Source organism: Hemibagrus wyckioides, unplaced genomic scaffold (assembly GCF_019097595.1).
Source record: "Hemibagrus wyckioides isolate EC202008001 unplaced genomic scaffold, SWU_Hwy_1.0 Contig2, whole genome shotgun sequence".
Taxonomy (NCBI): domain Eukaryota; kingdom Metazoa; phylum Chordata; class Actinopteri; order Siluriformes; family Bagridae; genus Hemibagrus; species Hemibagrus wyckioides.
In genome coordinates this window covers 60,541-81,047 of record NW_026690780.1, presented here as the reverse complement: position 1 = coordinate 81,047, position 20,507 = coordinate 60,541, and the positions used below count along the sequence as shown (strand labels likewise).

The following is a 20,507-nucleotide window of genomic DNA, read 5'->3' as shown; positions in this document are numbered from 1 at the left end:
CGGGTTTCATTCCTGTTCACCAAGAACAGAAATCTAAGACTACAGTAACAACCCTGTAAATGACATAAATCATACTAAAATATTTTTTAAAATCCATAGCAACCACATGGACTCCATTACAGCTTCCTAGTGTCACCCTATCGAACAGATGAGACCTTGTAACAGTTACCAAACCATACCCCACCAGCCACCTGAGTTTCTTTAGCAACCAGCTAATTCAATTTTATTACCAACTGGAATCATTTTTAAACTTACTGCAAATGTCACAGAAACTACTTGAAGCCTCATAATATTCACCAAGCTATACTGGAGCAACAGTACAGTTTCCAGCAAAGAAGCTACAATCCTGTAAACTTGACCTATACTGAAACCTCCACCTGACACTAAAGCAAGCTTGTTCTACAAGAATTGATTTTGATCTTCATGTCCAACCGAGGTTAATGATATATTTGGCCCAATGGCAAGAGCTGCTTACTTGGTTCACACGTAGCATCTGGATTCCAAAAAGGTTTGAATCCCACAGGAGCCTCGCTTTATTGTTAACTTGACTTTGTGTAACCGAGTTCCTTTTACTCGGACCCCAGTCCATATGAGCAAGAAGGTCATACAGTTACAGAGTACAGTAACCCTCCATTGGCACACAACAAGCTAGACAGGGACGACCTGGCTCGTTGGTCTAGGGGTATGATTCTCGCTTTGGGTGCGAGAGGTCCCGGGTTCAAATCCCGGACGAGCCCTGGTTTTACATGGAATAGAGTGGTTGGGACAAAACTAATGGAAACTTGCACTGCCGGCTTGGTTCTCACTTGGAAGCTTGTTTCTCCAGAGGTCCAAGGAGGTTCAAATCCCACTGTAATTACCTCTGAAAATTAAAGCTCCAACCTGGAGCCTCTCTCTGGAATACAGGGAGCGGGATGGAGAATGTCACACTTTGTGGAGACATGAACCTCTGAAATATTAATATAATAGAGTACAGAAAGACCTCAGAATATTGTCATTTTACTAACACCATTCATCATGTTCACTGTTATATTCATGTGTCTGTGGCTTTCATTAGGTAAGTTATCATTGATCTTTTCAGAAAGGAGATAATAAATTAATGATTAATTAGCCTGTGTGATGTTAAGAAAAAATAGAATATGAGTTATATAACTCAAAACTAAATATTATTATGTTCTCTTCTCTATAACAGGTGACTCCATGGCAGATTTATTAGAACCACTTTTCACTCATAAAGTTGTAGATGAAGGTGATGATGTTACTCTGTCCTGCAGCAACAAAGACAGTGGTTCAGTAAACAGCCTACAATGGTACAAACAACATCCAAAATCTAAACCTGAGTTCCTTTTTTTCATCACTCCATGTGGAGGTAAATCCCTATGCCACCACGTCTGTCTGCTAAAGTTGATGATAAAACTAAACAAGTGGATCTGATCATCTCCTCTGCTGCTTTTAATGTTTGATAATATACAATTAGAAGGTAATTTATTCATAATCACACTCTCTGGTATCACCCAGATGAGGATGGGTTCACATTTGAGTCTTCCTCATATCGTCTCACAGAGTTTTTTCTTGCCGCTGTTGCCTCAGAGTTGCTCATTAGGGGTAAAGTTAATTTTCAACTTTGTAATTTCTATTGTGAATTTCTGTATTTCTGTAAAGCTGCTTTAAGACAATGTCCTGTGTTAAAAGTGCTGTACAAATAAAATTGAAGTGAACTGAATTGAACTGAATTTAATTACCTTTTGGTTATAGACATAGCAAATTTACTTATGAGAGATTTTGTTTAAATCTGGATCAGTTTCCTATGATTTTCCACAGCAAATTATCATAATTATTTATAAATGTACAAATAATTTAAAAACCACACAAACAGATAAAGGCTTATAGTATTGTATAGATGATGAATCTTGAAATACAACACCAGCCATAATGACTCTAGATTTCTGTCACTGACACTGTGTGAAGTGATCTGTACAAAATAACACTAAAACTGCATCACTTCCTGGGTGTGGCCTTCTAGAGATGTGTAAAGTTCAGCAAATACAGCACTATTATACAGAATCCTCACAGAGCTGTGTTCAGAAATGGATCAACTATACAACTTACTGTACATAGTGAGATACATACCACTGATTCTCACTCTAGTTACAGGTCATTCATTTTCATCAGTTTATCAATAGTTTTAACTATCACAATCATATTTAATCAGTTAATTAATTACATTAATTAATAACCATGTTTTTTTGGCGACGCTACCCATGCACTTGGAGGGTTGTGGGGCTGTGGTCAAGGGAGGCCTGCCAGGTCGGGAAAGAGAGACACTCTGGCAGGCGGTCGCAATGGTTGTACCACGCATGCTTCCATTACCAGACGTGATTCAAGATCCAAACCCAGGAAAGGTTTGAAAGGCTTAGGCTCTTGTTGACAAGGTTTGCTGATATGAACTTGCATCCCAGTCTGTTGCAATCAATTCAATTCAATTCAATTTTATTTGTATAGCGCTTTTAACAAAGAGCATTGTCTCAAAGCAGCTTTACATGAGAAACCACATAAGAAAACAACAAACATATGAACAGACAAACAGACAAACAGTCCTAGATGTTATCCCAAGTGAGCAAGCCTGAGGTGACTGAGGCGACTGTGGCAAGGAAAACTCCCTTAGATGGTATGAGGAAGAAACCTTGAGAGGAACCAGACTCAAAAGGGAACCCATCCTCATTTGGGTGACAATTGTGTGATGCAGATACAGCATGTGTATAGTGTTATGTGAATCAATAAGGAGGTTGTTGTCCATGGCGCTGCTTGAATATCCCAATCCTCACAAGCAGAACCCGGCTGGACCTGGTCCATCTCCGGATGCCACTGGAGCCGGCACAGTCTCTGTATGCCTCGGGATGGGTAGAAGAAAGGAAACAATGGAACAGCATTAGCGTAGCTGCTGTTCATAATATTAGCAGTACTAGCTGAATGTGCATTTAATCAGATGTACTGGAGTGCAAGGTTATGGGAAGTGTTAGATGTATGCCTGGTTAAAGAGATAAGTCTTTAGTCTACATTTAAACTGGGAGACTGTGTCTGAGCCCCGAACACAGTCAGGAAGACTATTCCAGAGTTTTGGAGCTAAATACGAAAACGCTCTACCTCCTTTTGTGGACTTTGATATTCTGGGAACTACTAGAAGTCCAGAATTTTGTGATCTTAAAGAGCGTGGTGGATTGTAATGTGTTAGAAGACTGGATAGATAGGTGGGAGCTAAACCATTTAGAGCCTTGTATGTGAGTAGAGCTAGTTTATAGTCAATTCTAAACTTAACAGGTAGCCAGTGCAGGGATGATAATATTGGGGTTATATGATCATATTTTCTTGATCTGGTAAGAACTCTGGCGGCTGCATTCTGGACTAACTGTAGCTTGTTTATTGAAGATGCAGGACAACCACCTAGTAATGCATTACAGTAGTCCAGTCTGGAGGTCATGAATGCATGAACTAGCTTTTCTGCATCAGATACAGATAAAATGTTCCTAAGCTTGGCAATATTTCTAAGATGGAAGAAGGCTGTTTTTGTGATATTGTAAATATGGTTTTCAAAGGATAAGTTGCTGTCTAATATTACACCCAGGTCTTTCACTGTTGAGCTAGTAGTAACAGTGCATCCTTCTAGGTGCAAGCTGAATTGTGAGAGCTTCTGTGTACTAGTTTTTGGGCCAATAAGTAATATCTCTGTTTTGTCAGAATTTAATAATAGGAAATTATCGGCCATCCAATCTCTAATATCTTTAACACACTCAGTTAATCTAGACCAATTAGAAATTTCATCTGGTTTTGATGAGATATATAAAGGTGCACGATCCGGGCTGCTGTCTGCATTGATCTGCATGGATCTCCAGCGGCGACCCGTCAGCCTTACAGCATCTGTGTCCAACCAACATGGAAATACAGCCCACGGTTGCGAAACACCTAGACCCAGGGTTAGCTTTTCTCGATCCCCTCTAGCACTCCGAAGCATTCCGCGTGCAAGAGTTGTGGTAAAGAGGAGGTTAAAGGGCACACAAGCGACGAGGATGGGATTCGAACCCACGCGTGCAGAGCACAATGGATTAGCAGTCCATCGCCTTAACCTCTCGGCCACCTCGTCAGGCGCAGGTGTGGCACCCACGACCAAATGTCCACAGAGACCGCAACAATTCCGTAGAGGAGCGCCATAACTCAACGCGTTTAAACAAGCCTGTTCCCAAAGCAACTGGAGCCCATCCCACGTGCATTAGCAGTCTGTTTCCTTAACCTCTTGGCATCCTAGGTCACCCACATGACCTTACACCTCAGTGCACCTGGCACTTGCACTCCATTGCCCAAACCTCTTGGCCACCACTTCTTATGTCGAATTTTTATTCTTGGTTGAATTGTTGTTTTGTTGGTAGCTCGTAACCATGGTAAGGGCACAACTGATGCGGCTCACACGCGGAAACCGTGTTTTGTTTACCGTTCTGTGGTTGTTTGGACTTGCTGTTTGAAAAAGCAAGGTGTGAAACGGAGCAGCCAGCGTTGACACCAGTCAGCGAAACCAGGGAGCTATTTCCGCACCTGGGTCTGGGGGCTCCGGTACCATGTGAGCTTGTTTTTTTTTTTGCAGCCAGCTAATGGCAACTCTTAAGCACATTTGCAGAAGGCACCAGAGCCACAACCCCTGTAAAGCCTTTGTGGTGCCAGAGCCCACAACCACTGCCTTGCAAAGTGCTCAGCTGGCAGCAGTGGGATTCGAACCCACGCCTCCGAAGAGACTGGAGCCTAAATCCAGCGCCTTAGACCACTCGGCCACGCTACCCAAGGGCTCAGTACTTATAGACCTCTGTGGAGAGCACACTGACATACTGTCTGGGTGTGTGGTACACAGGCTGCACAGATGAGGACAGACAAACTGTGCAGAGGGTGAAAAACAGCTCAAAAAATCATCGGCTGCCCTCTGCCCTCCCTGGATGACATGTCCAGGTCCCGCTGCCTCAGCAAAATCAAGGCCATCGCAGGAGACTCCTCACATCCTGCTCATCACTTGTCTGACCTGTTGCCATCTGGGTGGCACTTCAGGTCAACAAAGTCTCACACCACCAGACTTACAAACAGCTTCTTCCCCTGGGCCATTCGGACTGCAAACAATCACTGAACACACACACACACACATTCTACCTAATAAAATGTGCAATTCCACTGTGCACTTTAATCTGTCTGTGAATTGAGTACAAGTTATAACTTAATATTGGCTTTGCACAAATTAGATTTCAAGCAAATATATAACTGGGAACATTTTGTTGCAGCTTTATGAATGTTCTGCTTATATTGCAGTAGCCCTTTAAAAAAGGGTACAAGTATGCATATGTATGAAAGGAGAGTCCATAACCTGAGGTACTGAGATATTGAGAAGGGTTCAGTATTTATATTAACATATTTTTACATATGTTTCTTTATTGACATGCACAACCAATTATTACAACATTATTACAACAATACTAATTCTAACAAAGTCCTGAATATGTACAATATGGCTATATTTGTGGACACCTAACCATCACACCAGTATGTGGGCATTCTCCAAACTGCTGCACAATTGTAGGATGTCTTTATATTCTTACAAAAACATGTTCCAGCTCAATGAAGATGTTTATTACAAGTTTGGTGTGGAATAAAATGAGTTACCTGCACACAGCCCTGAACTCAAACCCACTCAACACTTTTGGGATGAATTAGAATTCTGACTGCACCCCAAGCCACACATGCCTGATGTTTTAGGGCTGTATGGACACATGGACATACAGTATCTCACAAAAGTAAGTACACCCCTCACATTTTTGTAAATATTTTATTATATCTTTTCATGTGACAACACTGAAGAAACGACACTCTGCTACAATGTAAAGTAGTGAGTGTACAGCCTGTATAACAGTGTAAATTTGCTGTCCCCCCAAAATAACTCAACAGACAGCCATTTATGTCTAAACCGTTGGCAACAAAAGTGAGTACACCCCTAAGTGGAAATGACCAAATTGGGCCCAAAGTGTCAATGTTTTGTGTGGCCACCATTATTTTCCAGCATTGCCTTAACCCTCTTGGGCATGGAGTTCACCAGAGCTACAGGTTGCCATATATTTACAAAAATGTGAGGGGTGTACTCACTTTTGTGAGATACTGTATATTGCCACTTACTGAACAATCGTCTAATTTTTAATATTATTAGTGTATATTTTGCAACAAGTTTGAAGTAATATCTAATTAATGCTAGACTAAGTAGATTGATTGATAATGTTAAATTGCCCCTAGGTGTGAATGGGTGAGCAAATGGCTGTGTGTGTGTGTGTGTGTATGTGTGTGTGTGTGAGAGAGAGAGAGAGAGAGAGAGAGAGAGACAATTATTTTTTTCAATTATATTTCTGCACATATATAAATTTGGTAAGTTAAAAAACAATTTTTTTTGGTGTTAAGGTTTTTCTCTTCAGTGAACACAAGATGGCGCAGTCACTTATCTTAATGTTGGTCTAGAACTAGAGCACAACACAACCTGCTCACATTCTCTGAGACATAGAGTATACTTGTTCTTCTATCATACATACTGCTGATATAATATCCTAACCCCTGCCCTGGTTACTCTTAGTGCCTAAGCTAATTTCAGAGATATCATTCTGATTAAACAACACAACTGTCCACTTAACACTAAACTGTCATAAGAATAAATTCTCATCTAATGTCATTTCTTTGGCACCTGCTGTGTCAGAAACATTAAAAACTAGAAACTTATATGTGAATGTGCCTTTATTCTTCTTTCTCTTCTTCTGATGCTATTGTGAGTACAGGAAAGTTTTATTTTTCAGATTTAACTGTTAGAGCTGAGAAATAAGGGATTAATTCAACCTTAATTACCAAGGGAAACTACTAATTTCTTCCTCATTCTTAAATAAATCATATTCTCTTCCACTTAGTGTTTCTAACATTTATCTGCTGCTGGTGTTTACACAAACTTTCTCTAATTTAAAGATGTCACTAACATATATAATTTAAATATTACACAATGAAATGGTTAGATACGATTTTTACTAGATTAAAATGGTCATTTTTACATAAATACATTAATTTCCTGCTTTCAGTATGTGTCTTAAATGTGCTCTGGACAGGTTTCCCATATGAGGCTGAATGTAAAGCCAGGATGTTTCAGTAAGAATCAACAATCTGACAACAACATTGGTGACACTGTCATGTGATGCTGTGGGGTGGAGCAATTTTGAAGCTTTATGGTGTTAACATATTAGATTACAGAAAGATCTCCACTATTTTCACTGAGCTAAGACCAGTCATCATGTTCACTGTTATATTCATGTATCTGTGGCTTTCACTAGGTGAGTTAACATTGACTTTGTGTTATTACAGAAATATTAACTATATTATATTAAATATTAGTCTGTGTGGTGATGCAGTGTGAAAATGCAGACTGTGGGTCTGACTTAAGTATTTCCTGTTGATTATTTAAAGTTTAAGAACATTATGATCTCTTCTCTATGACAGGTGACTCCATGGCAGATTCAATAGAGCCAGATTTCCCTCATAAACCTGTAGATGAAGGTGATGATGTTGTTCTGTCCTGCAAATACAAATCAAGCATTACTACAGGAAACTTCCTGCACTGGTACAGGCAATATCCAAAATCTAAACCTGAGTTCCTTCTTATTGTTGACCAAAAAGGAGATCTAATTTCCAACACTGACCCAAGAATGTCTGCTAAAGTTGATGATAAAACTAAACAAGTGGATCTGATCATCTCCTCTGCTGCTGTATCAGACTCTGCTCTATACTACTGTGCTCTGGAGCCCACAGTGACAGGAAATCCAGCTGCACTGTACAAAAACTTTCACACAGTTTTGTTATATTGAAAGCAGTTCTGCTGATGATGTTGAGCTGCTATTTACATGCTATTTTTGGCAAATTCTGTCTCTCTTGCAATTTATAAAGGGTTCATAAATATATTATAGTTTGACAAATGTTGGATTATTAGGAGATAGCTAATTGTTTTTTAAGCTTCATTAACCACTTGATCCTGTTCAGAGATCTATAGCTTTTCTTGGCAACACTGGAAATGAGGGAAACCTGAGCTCAATCTCGAACTGGGGACCATGGAACTGTGAGGCAGCAATACTATCTGATGTCTTTGTCTGACAGTTCATCAGTGCCTGAAAAGTAAAAATTAGTTAAATATTTTGCATTCATTAATGGTATAATATTTGGTTTAGAGAGGGATTATTAATATAACTTTTAAAAGTAGCTTTTCCTTATTTTGGTATTCAATCTTCTTGGGGATTTCTTTAGATGCTCTGATGAGTCTACATGCAGAAAGAAGAAGAAGAGGCTTAAAGCCATGTAAAAACAACAATCCACAGGTTAAAAAATACATGACTGTTGGCATCACAGTGATGACAGTTTTTATGGTGCATCACATAGAATCTTATCTGAGCCAGAAAATCCCAGAAGTGTCTCAATTTCATGTAGAGATAGGAGAGCAGACCCCTCTCTCCCATCCTCATCATTACATTCAGGGAAATATTGATAGCATCATGTGAAACTATTCAGCTGTTTAATATTAAACTGCACTCCGTGTCAGAGCAGAAGACTCTATGGAAGATAATGAAAACCACTAGAAAGATGATTAGGGTCTATCGATCCATCATTGAGGATCCTTACCAGAAAATATATACAACTTTGTGGATGTTGCCTCCGAGCCTCTTCCAGACACTTTACTCAGATAGTCAAGTATACATCTTTATACACTGATGATACTATTCCATATTCCTTGATAACCTGGAAATAAAAAGTAAAAGCTTGGTTCAATCATCACAGCAGAATTTTACAATATACAATATACCAGTATAGGCCCTGCATTTCAGACCTAGTCATTTGTATTGATGTGCTCTGTGTAGAAAAAAAGAGTAATGTAATTAACAAATGAATCAAATAGGAAAACGATTTCATTATTTTCATTGTCTGTACCGCTTATCCAATCTATCCTCAGGTCACAGGGAGCCTGTACCTAACTCAGGAATCAAGGCAGGATACACCCTGGATGGAGTGCCAGCCAATCGCAGGGCACACACACAACGGGCAATTTAGAGACTCCAATCAGCCTAGATAATAATAAATTTAGCTAGCTTAGTAAATGACAGTGTAAAGTTCACATGCCTGAAATACCCAAAAATGTTACACCATTCCATTTGATGAACAGTTATTTCTGTGTTTATTGTGCTTGAGATCTGACGTGTTTAACATATGTTTCTGTGCAGGTTTACTTTGGTCTTGAGTCTTGAATAATAAGAATGTCCCCTAGTTTGATTTCCCAGTGTGTTTTTGACATTGATTGAAATACTTCAGCACTTAATTGCTGTGGGTTTTGGGAATATGTCTGTTACCCTCTGAGACCCTGCATCTGTGGAACCTGTAAAAGAAAGCAAGTCTGTTTAGGAAACTTCTAAGTGAGATTTTTGTTTCAGGCCCCAAGACACAAATGAGTCTAATTATATTTGATAATAAATCTGTACTACTGTTAATAATTAGGGGTGAATCAATACTACACTGTGAACTCACAAACATTGCCCCAATGTTTATATATTAAATTTACAACAACATAACATTTAATGATGATTTAATGTTTATAGAATAGATTGATTGTTTTCATTATTAAAAATGATATGCTGTCAGTATTTGTTTACTATGTGCTTAGGACAGGTTCCTCATTCAAGGTTGACTAGAACTCATTCATTATTAAAGTGATTTTTTCTATTGTGTTGCACAGTCTTCAGTTTGGGCAAAATAAATAAATAATTTCATGAAGGTTTTTCGGTTTCAAATATTATCTTGTGATTAATAATCAAGTATTTAAGTAAATTTAAGGTAATTGTGTAATTGTGTGTTTACTCCCCTGATAGGACAGGATGTAGGACAGGATGTAGGACAGGACCATGAACATATATCACCAAAACTATGTGTAAATGTTTTTATCTTTTATATAATCTTGCAGAGGCTGTTTGCCTACAGTGTAAAAGTTGAATAAAGAGACAAACATGGCGGTAAAAACAGTAAAGCTGCTTACAGACTTGGAAACCTTGCTATTGAGGCAGAGCACAAACTACAAGAATTAAGCACTGACCCTTTCATTCTACACAATTCTACACATCTGACCACTTAAGACTAAACTGTAATAAAAATAAATACTCATCTAATGTCATTTCTGTGACAAACAAAAGCACCTGCTGTGTCAGAAACACTGAACTCATCTGAAACTCTGCCTTTATTGTTCTTTCACTTCTGATGCTATCTTGAGTACAGGAACACTATTTTTTTTCTAATTAACAACCTGTAACCTTGTGTGTTTGTTAGGACTGAGCATTAAGGCATTAAACATCATATCTTAAATACAATTTTACAGAATGATCAAGAAATGGAAAATGTAGGAACAAGCAAACTTTCACACAGTTTTGTTATATTGAAGCAGCTTTACCAATGCTTTAGAGAAAGTTCCATGTCCTTTTGGGGGATTCTCTCTTTCTCTCTTCTGGTGATTGTCATGTTTTTTGGAGGTGATGCAAAACTGCACACAAACTGACAGTGACCTGAACACATCATCAAACTGGGGATCCTGAAGCTGTGATGCAGCAACACTACCTGCTGTGTCACTGTGCTATCACACTGTTAAAATCCTTCTGCTTAAAGTGTTTTCTTGTAGTGTGGTGTTGTGTCATTGTTATTATAAAGAAAGATTTCTACCCTCATGGTACAATTCCATATTGACTGATAACAAGTGCACTAAAGACAAGGCTCAGGTCAATCCTCATAGCAGAATTCCACAATGCCAGTGGACTCATGATCCTCTCTGTTCTGTCTGGAGTAATTACACTGCAGATGAAGGGCATTTTATTGTCTAAGTGTCGTAACTTCACATATATAATAGTCAAACTAATCAGTAAACCAATTCCTTGTATTTTTAAACAAGTAACTAGAACCGTCTTATTCTTTAGTGCATTGTTGTCTTCTGCTCTTTTGCAGTGTTCAGTGTGAGAAAGTGTGAAGAACAGAAATGTTTCATAAAAGAATGTTAGTTTAAAATATAATGTTGTGATTCATGATCAAGCATAAGAAAATTTATCTAAAGGGAATTCTGTGTGTTGTGAATACAATTAAATTCTAAGGTCAAATATAAAAATATTAATCCAGAGCATACATGTGTGACTATATGACCTGTTTGCAGGGTTTTATTTATTTATTAGTGTGTTATGTTTTTTCTCTTCAGTGAACACAAGATGGCGCAGTCACTTATCTTATTGTGCCTCAACAACTAGAGCACCACACAACCTGCTCACATTATTTGAGACGATGAAAGCTACTTTTCACAGTAAAACCTTTGTGACATTCTTCAATCATACAAAAATCAACAAAAGTACCTGCTGTGTGAGAAACACTGAAAACTGGAATCTTATCTGTAAATCTGCCTTTACTCTTCTTTCTCTCCTTCTCTTGATATCATAAGTACAGGAAAGTTTTATTTTTTTTAGATTTAACTGTTAGAGTTGAGCATTAAGGGAATACATTAATTTCCTACTTTCAGTATGAGTTTACTTAAATGTCCTCTGGACAGGTTCCCCATATGAGGCTGAATGTAAAGCCAGGATGTTTCAGTAAGAATCAACAATCTGACAACAACATTGGTGACACTGTCATGTGATGCTGTGGGGTGGAGCAATTTTGAAGCTTTATGGTGTTAACATATTAGATTACAGAAAGATCTCCACTATTTTCACTGAGCTAAGACCAGTCATCATGTTCACTGTTATATTCATGTATCTGTGGCTTTCACTAGGTGAGTTAACATTGACTTTTTGTTATTGCAGAAATATTAACTATATTATATTAAATATTAGTCTGTGTGGTGATGCAGTGTGAAAATGCAGAGTGTGGGTCTGACTTAAGTATTTCCTGATGATTATTTAAAGGTTAAAAACATTATGATCTCTTCTCTATGACAGGTGACTCCATGGCAGATTCAATAAAGCCACTTCTCCCTCATAAATCTGTAGATGAAGGTGACAATGTTACTCTGTCCTGCACATATAAAAAAAGTGGTGGAACAGACTACCTGTACTGGTACAGACAATATCCAAAATCTAAACCTGAGTTCCTTCTTAATGTTGACCAAAAAGGAAATCTAATTTCCAACACTGACCCAAGAATGACTGCTAACGTTAAAGATGAACAAGTGGATCTGATCATCTCCTCTGCTGCTGTATCAGACTCTGCTCTATACTACTGTGCTCTGGCGCCCACAGTGACAGGAAATCCAGCTGCACTGTACAAAAACTTTCACACAGTTTTGTTATATGGAAATCTATTATCTACTGATCATTTTGAATTTACATGCCATGTTTGGAGGAATTCTGTCTCTAATGTGATTTATAAAGAGTATATTTATAAATCACATTAGATTTTTAACACATGTATTATTAGGAGACAGTATTTTCAGACACAAATCTATCACTTGTGAGCCTCAGTGATTAATCTCTGCTCCTCTGCTGGTCTGATCATGGAGACAGTCTTGGATGCACATTACAGAGTATTGTGACTAGCTCTGTACCAAGCTGTTTCTCGTGTTTCTCTGTCTGATTGCTGTTGTGGTTTTGATCTCATTTTGTTTCATCGGTTTTCTGAGTCAGTCTAGTGTTTTTCGGATTAGTTTGCATCGTGGTTCGTCTTTACGGTTCTCTGACCTTTCTTGCCTGTCGTTTTGCATTATATTAATAAACTGCACATGGATCCTACTCACCCGGTGTCTGGAGGTTTGTTACAGCCATGCAGCCCACAGAGACACAAAACTCAAACAGACTGTACAAAAGTCAAGCTTGATTTTTTTCTCAGCAGGGGGAGATGTTTATCTGTTTCATTCAAATACAGGTTTCTTTCTTAATTCTCAAAATTCGCTGTTTATTTGCTTTAAATATCAACAATGATCCTCTTACATATGTTGTTTATACTTATTGGATGAACAATCAGAGAAGAAATCCTTTAAAAATAAATGTTAATCTTTAATCAAAAATAATTATTTCTGCTAAGGTTCATGCTGTTATTCTCCTGATGCAATAAAAATGTAAAACAAAGTTAAATATCAATGTCTTTAAATAATTTAAATTGCTGAGTTTTAATGTAACACTAGTGAACTAAAGACTTCACCCTTCATTATTTGGCAGCTTATAAAATAGCACTTGATCCAGCACTGATATTAAGTGAAACACTTGAATGACCACAGATACTTAAAAGAGCATTGAGCTTAATACAAGACGCTTATAAATTGTATTAGGGATTTTATATTATTATAATTTTATGGGGGATTTTTAAAATTGTATCAGTCACTGCAGTGCCTGTGGAAGAATTGTTTGATTAAAAAAAGATTATTGAAGTAATGCATTACTTCAAGCCAAGTATATGCAAGTGTAATTAAGTAACAATACAGTAACACTTCATTAGTAATTATTAATGTGATATAATCAGTTCTAATGTATAGAAAGTATATAAAGCCTTACAGTGTTGTAATTGCAACAATATATTTTGTAGATTAGAAAATGTTTACTTTATAGAAATAGGAAGTGTAGTACGTAAATATACAAATCTTTTAACCATTAAATTCTTTTAGAACATGTGTGTGTATTTTACATAATGTGGCACATCCTGCACTCTGATTGGTTAAAACAGAGGGAAGCTACAGTTGAGGCTTTGTACACAAGAAATGCTTAGATGCTTCACTGAAGACAGAGTAGAAGGAAACTTGACATTTACAGTAACATAAAAAGGAAACTTTCAGAAAAACAGAGGAAAGTAAAACATGATGGTTTTCTCTACAGTTCTATCTTGAATTGAATTTACTCTCCTTTTCCCTTTCCCAACTTATCAGCTAACAACAGACAAAATACTGTGGTGGTAACATATGCAACTGAAAAGAAAAATGAATACTCAACTAAACACTGCAGTAAATTTGTACATTTTCAAGTATATTTTGTCTGATGCTAATAGAACATTTAGTGTCAGTTGTTGATATAGAATTAAAATAGAATTGACCTTTTCTGTCCAGTTGTCCTGATGATTCATTGTAACCAGTTTACTCTCATTCTTTCCTTCCTTTCTTCATGCTTATATTGTTTATAATGTAGATGTGGGCTCGTGTATAATTTGCAGTGTGTGATAATTATAGAAATAATTAAAGATGATTAAAAATCAATGAATTCATTATCACAAGAAAAGATTCAATAAAACATGTGAATTAATGGTCTTTTCAGAATAGTGCATTTTACTGTTGATGGAATATATTAAATACTGTTATATGTTATATACTGCAGACAAAAGAAATAAAATGAAAAGAAAAAAAATGTAATCCCAATTATAGTAGTAGTTCTCCTAGACATCAGAGACACATTTCAAATACACAACACTGGCAATTATTTCTAAAGCTAGAGACCTGAACTAAACACTCAGGATAACAATGTTACTCCTCTTCTTGCTTTTCTTTACTGTTGCTGCCCAACCACACTGTACAAAAAGCACTACACATGACTGGAACAGAGCCATGCTTTTCTCACAAGATGGAGCTATTTACATGTTTACATTCACTTCTGAAATGTCTGACTGTGAGGACAGTTAGAAGCTGAAGCAAGCTCAAGTTAAACAGCTGAAGCTTTACAAATTCAGGAGTTCAGGAGAGTAATGTTATGTAATGTTCTGGAAATTAGTATCTGTTGTTATACTTTGTGAATGAAAATGACTTCTTGTTGTGGTTGTTGTGTGTAGCACAGCTTCAACCATAGCCTTTTCTGGTAGTTTGCAATTTTCACTTGCATCTGCCTTTTGTGAAATTAATTAAATAAATGTCCTGCTTGAACTTGAATACAATGTGGAAATATTCTCCACAAACAGCAATGCTTCAGTAAGAATCAACAATCTGTCAGTAACATTGGTGTCATGTGATGCTGTGGGGTGGAGCTTCATGAACATTTATGATCATATCAGAGTACATAAAGACCTCAGAATATTTACATTCAGCTAAAACCGTTCATCATGTTTACTTTTATATTCGTGTCTCTGTGGCTTTCACTAGGTGAGTAAATTGCCTTGTTTATTGCATAAATATTAAAAGTTGAATTAATGGTTAAATAGTCTGTGTGGTGATGTGAAAAAGCAGAATGTGAGATTTATGTAACACTGGCTTGATCCACACATAGGTTACTGACATTATGTTCTTTCCTCTATGACAGGTGACTCCATGGCAGATTCAATAAAGCCAGTTTCAACTCATAATGTTGTACATGAAGGTGAAAATGTTACTCTGTCTTGCGAATACAAATTTAGCAGTATTTCAGGAAACTACCTGCACTGGTACAGACAATATCCAACATCTAACCCTGAGTTCCTTCTTTATATTGATACAAGTGGGTATAAAAGTGACCCAATCCCACCACGTCTGAACGCTCATGTTGATGAAAACATACAACGAGTGGATCTGATCATCTCCTCTGCTGCTGTATCAGACTCTGCTCTATACTACTGTGCTCTGAGGTCCACAGTGACAGGAAATCCAGCTGCACTGTACAAAAACTTTCACACAGTTTAACTACACTGAAGGCAAACATAATACTGTTTTTTCTTCTGTCGGCTGATCCTGTTAGGGTTTGCCACAGTGGATCATTGATCTGCATATTTTGATTTGATGTAAGTTTTACAGTGGATGCCCTTCTTGATGCAACCCTCTGTGGAAAATATTTTTATCCAATACTATAACGCTCTATTTAATACTACTCAATTAATACTTTGCTATTATCTGTCTCCAGCTCCACATTGACCCGACAGCTCAGTCAAGCAAGGCTCTAACTAAAAAAAGCCAAACTGCCCAGACTGGATGAATGCAGATACAAGGTTTTATTTGCAATCAGCGCTGGTTACAAGAATTGAGCTGCTCACGAATGAACATCCCAACAACCTCCGAAATAATCATCACAAAACATAGTCTTTTTATTCTTTTCTCTTATCTTTTCATAATATTCAAACCAAACCCTCTTTGCTGAGAAAGTCACTCCTATTTACTTCCTGAAATATCAGGTTCTTTTTGGACACCATTATCTCTTACTTTTTAACTCTTTCACATTCCATTATAATCGGACTTCCGAGGTCAGTTATAAAAATAGTGGACATCTGTGCACTTATCAATAGGGCTTTTCCAGCTTGTTTTCATCAAACAGTTCATTTTGACCTCCGAGGACAGCATGGGTAAGTTTCAGGGCCACTGCTCTGTCTTTGATTGCTTAGTTTTAATTCATTGCAAACAATGTTTTCTTTCACTTCTACACCTGCTGTAGTTTTAATCACAGTTTCCCTCCAATTATTCCTAGCTCTATCTCCTGCTACCCTTGGCTTCCTACGACGTGCTGCGCTTCTGCTCAGGACCTTGGGTACAGCTCCAACCCCAGCCATACCAAGACTTAAACTCCATCCAAGTTTCATCTACTGTCAACAAAGTTTGCCAGATAGACATTACTCCTACTGCTACTGATTCTACACAGGCCATACAATCTCGCACCCAAACCTCGTAGTGTTAAACCCTTCATTGTTAAAACTGTAAATAGAGGTGCCCAATAAATGCTGTGTCTCCAGATTTAAACTCACACTCAGTAAAACTCTTCTTACTGGTTCCTCAATTCCCTTTTATTCGTCTACTTTAAACTAAAAATCTAAATAAAACCTCCAAAATTCAAAAGACCATCCTGTAAATGTAGCACAGACACACCACCTCAGACATTTCTCTCACACGCTTAACTTATTGTATGTTATGAACAATAATTAAATAATTTTGGTCTTTTATTTCTTACTATCAGCACCTTCAAAGTAGAATAGATATTTACTTCTCATCCTAAACTGTGAACACACAGGTATATAAAGAGATTGTTTTGGATTTTTAGCAACTATGTCAATTTTGAGTACCAATATTTTATTACTTACCTTTGAAGAAAGGCTATATAAATTTAAAGATTAATTAATGATAGTAATTGTGGAAAAGCAATGACATGAAATTATTATTTAGATATAATTACACTAATCAGCTTTCCTATACTTACCTATTGGGCAAATGTATGTGTAAAGAGAGATTTTGTACGAATCTGGTTCTGTTGTTCTATGATCATTATTATAAAACGTTTGCATTTACTTTTCATACAAATATCTTGATGTAGTGGCCAATGAGCCTATTTATCACATTTACAGATTAACAGTAAAATATCATAATTGTTTATAGTTTTCAATTAATGTAAACACCACAAAAACAAGTAAAGGCTTATAGTATTGTATAGATGATAAATCTTAAAATACAACACAGCTACATTAATGACTCTAGTTTTCTATCACTGAAACTGTGTGAAGTGATGATCTGTACAAAGCTACACTACAACAGCATCACTTCCTGGGTGTGTCCTTCTAGAGACGTGTAAAGTTCAGCACATACAGCACTATTATACAGAATCCTCACAGAGCTGTGTTCAGAAATGGATCAACTATACAACTTACTGTACATAGTGAGATACATACCACTGATTCTCACTCTAGTTACAGGTCATTTATTTATCTGTTTATTCATTTTTGATGATATTATGATATTTAATCAGCTTTGTTAATGGTTTGCTCAACCTATTGCTGGTTATATATCGTCATATTGTGTAAGTTGAGTATGTACCTTGTTTTGTTTGTTTGTAATTGAAGAATTAAAAATATAATAATAATAATAATAATAATAATAATAATAATAATAATAATAATAATAATAATAATAATAATAATAATAATAATTGCTTTTCTCTCTAAACAACAGTTTGTTGATTTGTGAAAAATATTGTTGTTTTAAAAGATACTGTATTTCCCTAGTTTACTCAGTTACATTAGATAGACAGTTTTTCAGAAAAGTCCACAGAGCCAGTTCTGAATTTAATGAAAGCAGCTGAGGCTCTGTACAGAAGTTCAGAAATGACTATTTGTTGTTCTAATTTGTGAATTTCAAGAAAAAAGACTTGTTTGTTAAAGTTTTTCTCTTTTCTCCAGAAGATGGCGTAGTGAGTTATCTTATTGTGGGCCAAATACAAGGACCCTGCTCACATCCCCAAGAATGTAGACTTCTGTGATTATAAATACTTCTTTGCAAAATAATATCGACTCTATCTGTTGTTTAATCCTACATACACAGTACTAGGCCTATAGGTACAGTAGGCCTATACGTACAATTTTATTACAAATGTGTGAACTACACTGATCAGGCATAACATTATGACCAGCTGCATAATATTGTGTTGGTCCTCCGTTTTCTGCCAAAAAAGCCCATCATGCACTGTGTATTCTGACACCTTTCTATCAGAATCAGTATTAACCTCTTCAGCAACTTGAGTAACAGTAGCTCATCTGTTGGATCAGATCACACGGGCCAGCCTTCGCTCCCCACGTGCATCAATAAGCCTTGGCCGCCCATGACACTGTCGCCAGTTTATCACTGTTCCTTGCTTGGACCACTTTTGATAGATACTGACCACTGCAGACCGGGAACACCCCACAAGAGCTGCAGTTTTGGAGATAGACAGTTTTGCTCTAATGCAATCGTCCAGCCATCAAAATTTGACCTCACGCTTGCCCATTTTTCCTGCTTCTAACACATTAACTTGTTCAAAATGTTCACTTGGGGCCTAATATATCCAACCCACTAACAGGTGCCATGATGAGGAGATCATCAGTGTCATTCTCTTCACCTGTCACTGGTCATAAAGTTATGCCTGATTGGTGTAAATTAATATTATATTTTTATTATTATTATATTTTACAGCTGCACTGAATAAAATGGGATCTGGACAGATTCTCTTATCATAGGATAAGGTAAATACTCCACCCTTTCTTTATAAACACAGTTTCATGTTTAAATGACCAATCAGCAGATATGAGATCAAGTCAACTAGTTTTACAAAGTGGTTTTATTAAGCAATGAGTTAAATGGCAATAAAGAATAATAGATAACAGAAAGAAAAGAGGCTGGTTTGTTCCACACCTCATGAAATACCACCTTATGAAATGTAATCATATTCAATAAACATGCTTTATCACAACAATCAAGTACCCTAAAATTCAAACACCACTTATAAAATATATATATATATATATTTAAAAAACAAAAATATTTACTCATTTTAATTATTGCAACATTTTTATGAAGTAGAATTTTTTCCTGCTGTCAGTTTTTGTTTGTTTATTATGTAAACAGCTTCAGCACAGTTTCCCAAACAAGGCTTAATGTAAAGCCAGGATGTTTCACTGTCATCAACACTGGAGACACTGTCATGTGATGCTGGGGGGTGGAGCTTCCTGAACATTTATCATGGTAATATATTAGAGTACAGAAAGAGCTTTTTCATTCAGCTAAAACCAGTCATCATGTTCACTGTTATATTCATGTGTCTGTGGCTTTCACTAGGTGAGTTAACACCTTTTGTTAGTTTAGATATTATGTATTGTTTATTAATTGTCTGGTGTTATAGAAAGCATGATTTCTGTGTGTAATTCTGGCTTGATTGTGTAAAACTTTATGTTCTCTTCTCTATGACAGGTGACTCCATGGCAGATTCAATAAAGCCACTTTCCACTCAGAATGTTGTAGATGAAGGTGATGATGTTACTCTGTCCTGTGAATATGTAACAAGTGCTACAGACTTCTCCCTGCAGTGGTACAGGCAATATCCAAAATCTAAACCTGAGTTCCTTCTTTATATTTACAAAACTGGAGATCTAAGTGAAAACCGTCCCCCAAGAATGAATGCTACACTTAAAGATAAGAAAGTGGATCTGATCATCTCCTCTGCTGCTGTATCAGACTCTGCACTATATTACTGTGCTCTGGTGCCCACAGTGACAGGAAATCCAGCTGCACTGTACAAAAACCTTCACACTGTTTTGTTATACTCAAGGCAGTTCTGCTGGTGACATTCCTTTACTCCTAAGTGAAATTTATAATTAAATTAGAAGTGCATTAAAGACAAGGCATGGCTCCACATTTATCACCTTGAACTGTATATATCATCTAACACCAATCACACAGACCAGCAACAAGGTAATGAGAAAAACCTCCAGAACTAAGGAATGAGTTTTAGGCTTCACAGGAAATAAGAATTAGACCTCACATGCTTTGTCGCTTCTGCTGTGATGGAGTATATCTGAAATTTAACACTGCAATGTGTGTGATTTAAAGTTTTGTTGCTTCATTTTATGTGTGTACTTTAATCTGTTTGTGTTAAAGCATTACACAGGAAACCTGCTCTCCACATAGCATTATCTCTACAGATGGTATAACCACTACAGAACAATTCCTGGTATTTTTACACAAGTGACTAGAACTGCCTTATTTATTAGTGCATCATTAGTTTTCT

At 36.9% G+C, this 20,507-nt stretch overlaps 3 non-coding genes and 1 gene segment (V, D, J or C); 2 read left to right on the top strand and 2 right to left on the bottom strand.

The window, feature by feature from the left end:
• The first annotated feature begins 665 nt into the window (after positions 1–665).
• On the top strand, positions 666–737 carry trnap-ugg (transfer RNA proline (anticodon UGG)). Its single transcript has one exon. It is a non-coding gene; the product is annotated as a tRNA-Pro (tRNA).
• Positions 738–4,056: 3,319 nt separating this feature from the next.
• Positions 4,057–4,138, bottom strand: trnas-gcu (transfer RNA serine (anticodon GCU)). Its single transcript has one exon. It is a non-coding gene; the product is annotated as a tRNA-Ser (tRNA).
• Positions 4,139–4,743: 605 nt separating this feature from the next.
• On the bottom strand, positions 4,744–4,825 carry trnal-uag (transfer RNA leucine (anticodon UAG)). Its single transcript has one exon. It is a non-coding gene; the product is annotated as a tRNA-Leu (tRNA).
• A 10,173-nt stretch (positions 4,826–14,998) lies between these two features.
• On the top strand, positions 14,999–19,983 carry LOC131350007 (T cell receptor alpha variable 20-like; the record flags this gene model as incomplete). The annotated part of the segment is given in 2 exon segments: positions 14,999–15,163; positions 19,691–19,983. Coding segments are annotated over 2 exon segments (333 nt in total), but the record flags the coding sequence as incomplete, so codon positions are not given.
• Positions 19,984–20,507: the final 524 nt, after the last annotated feature.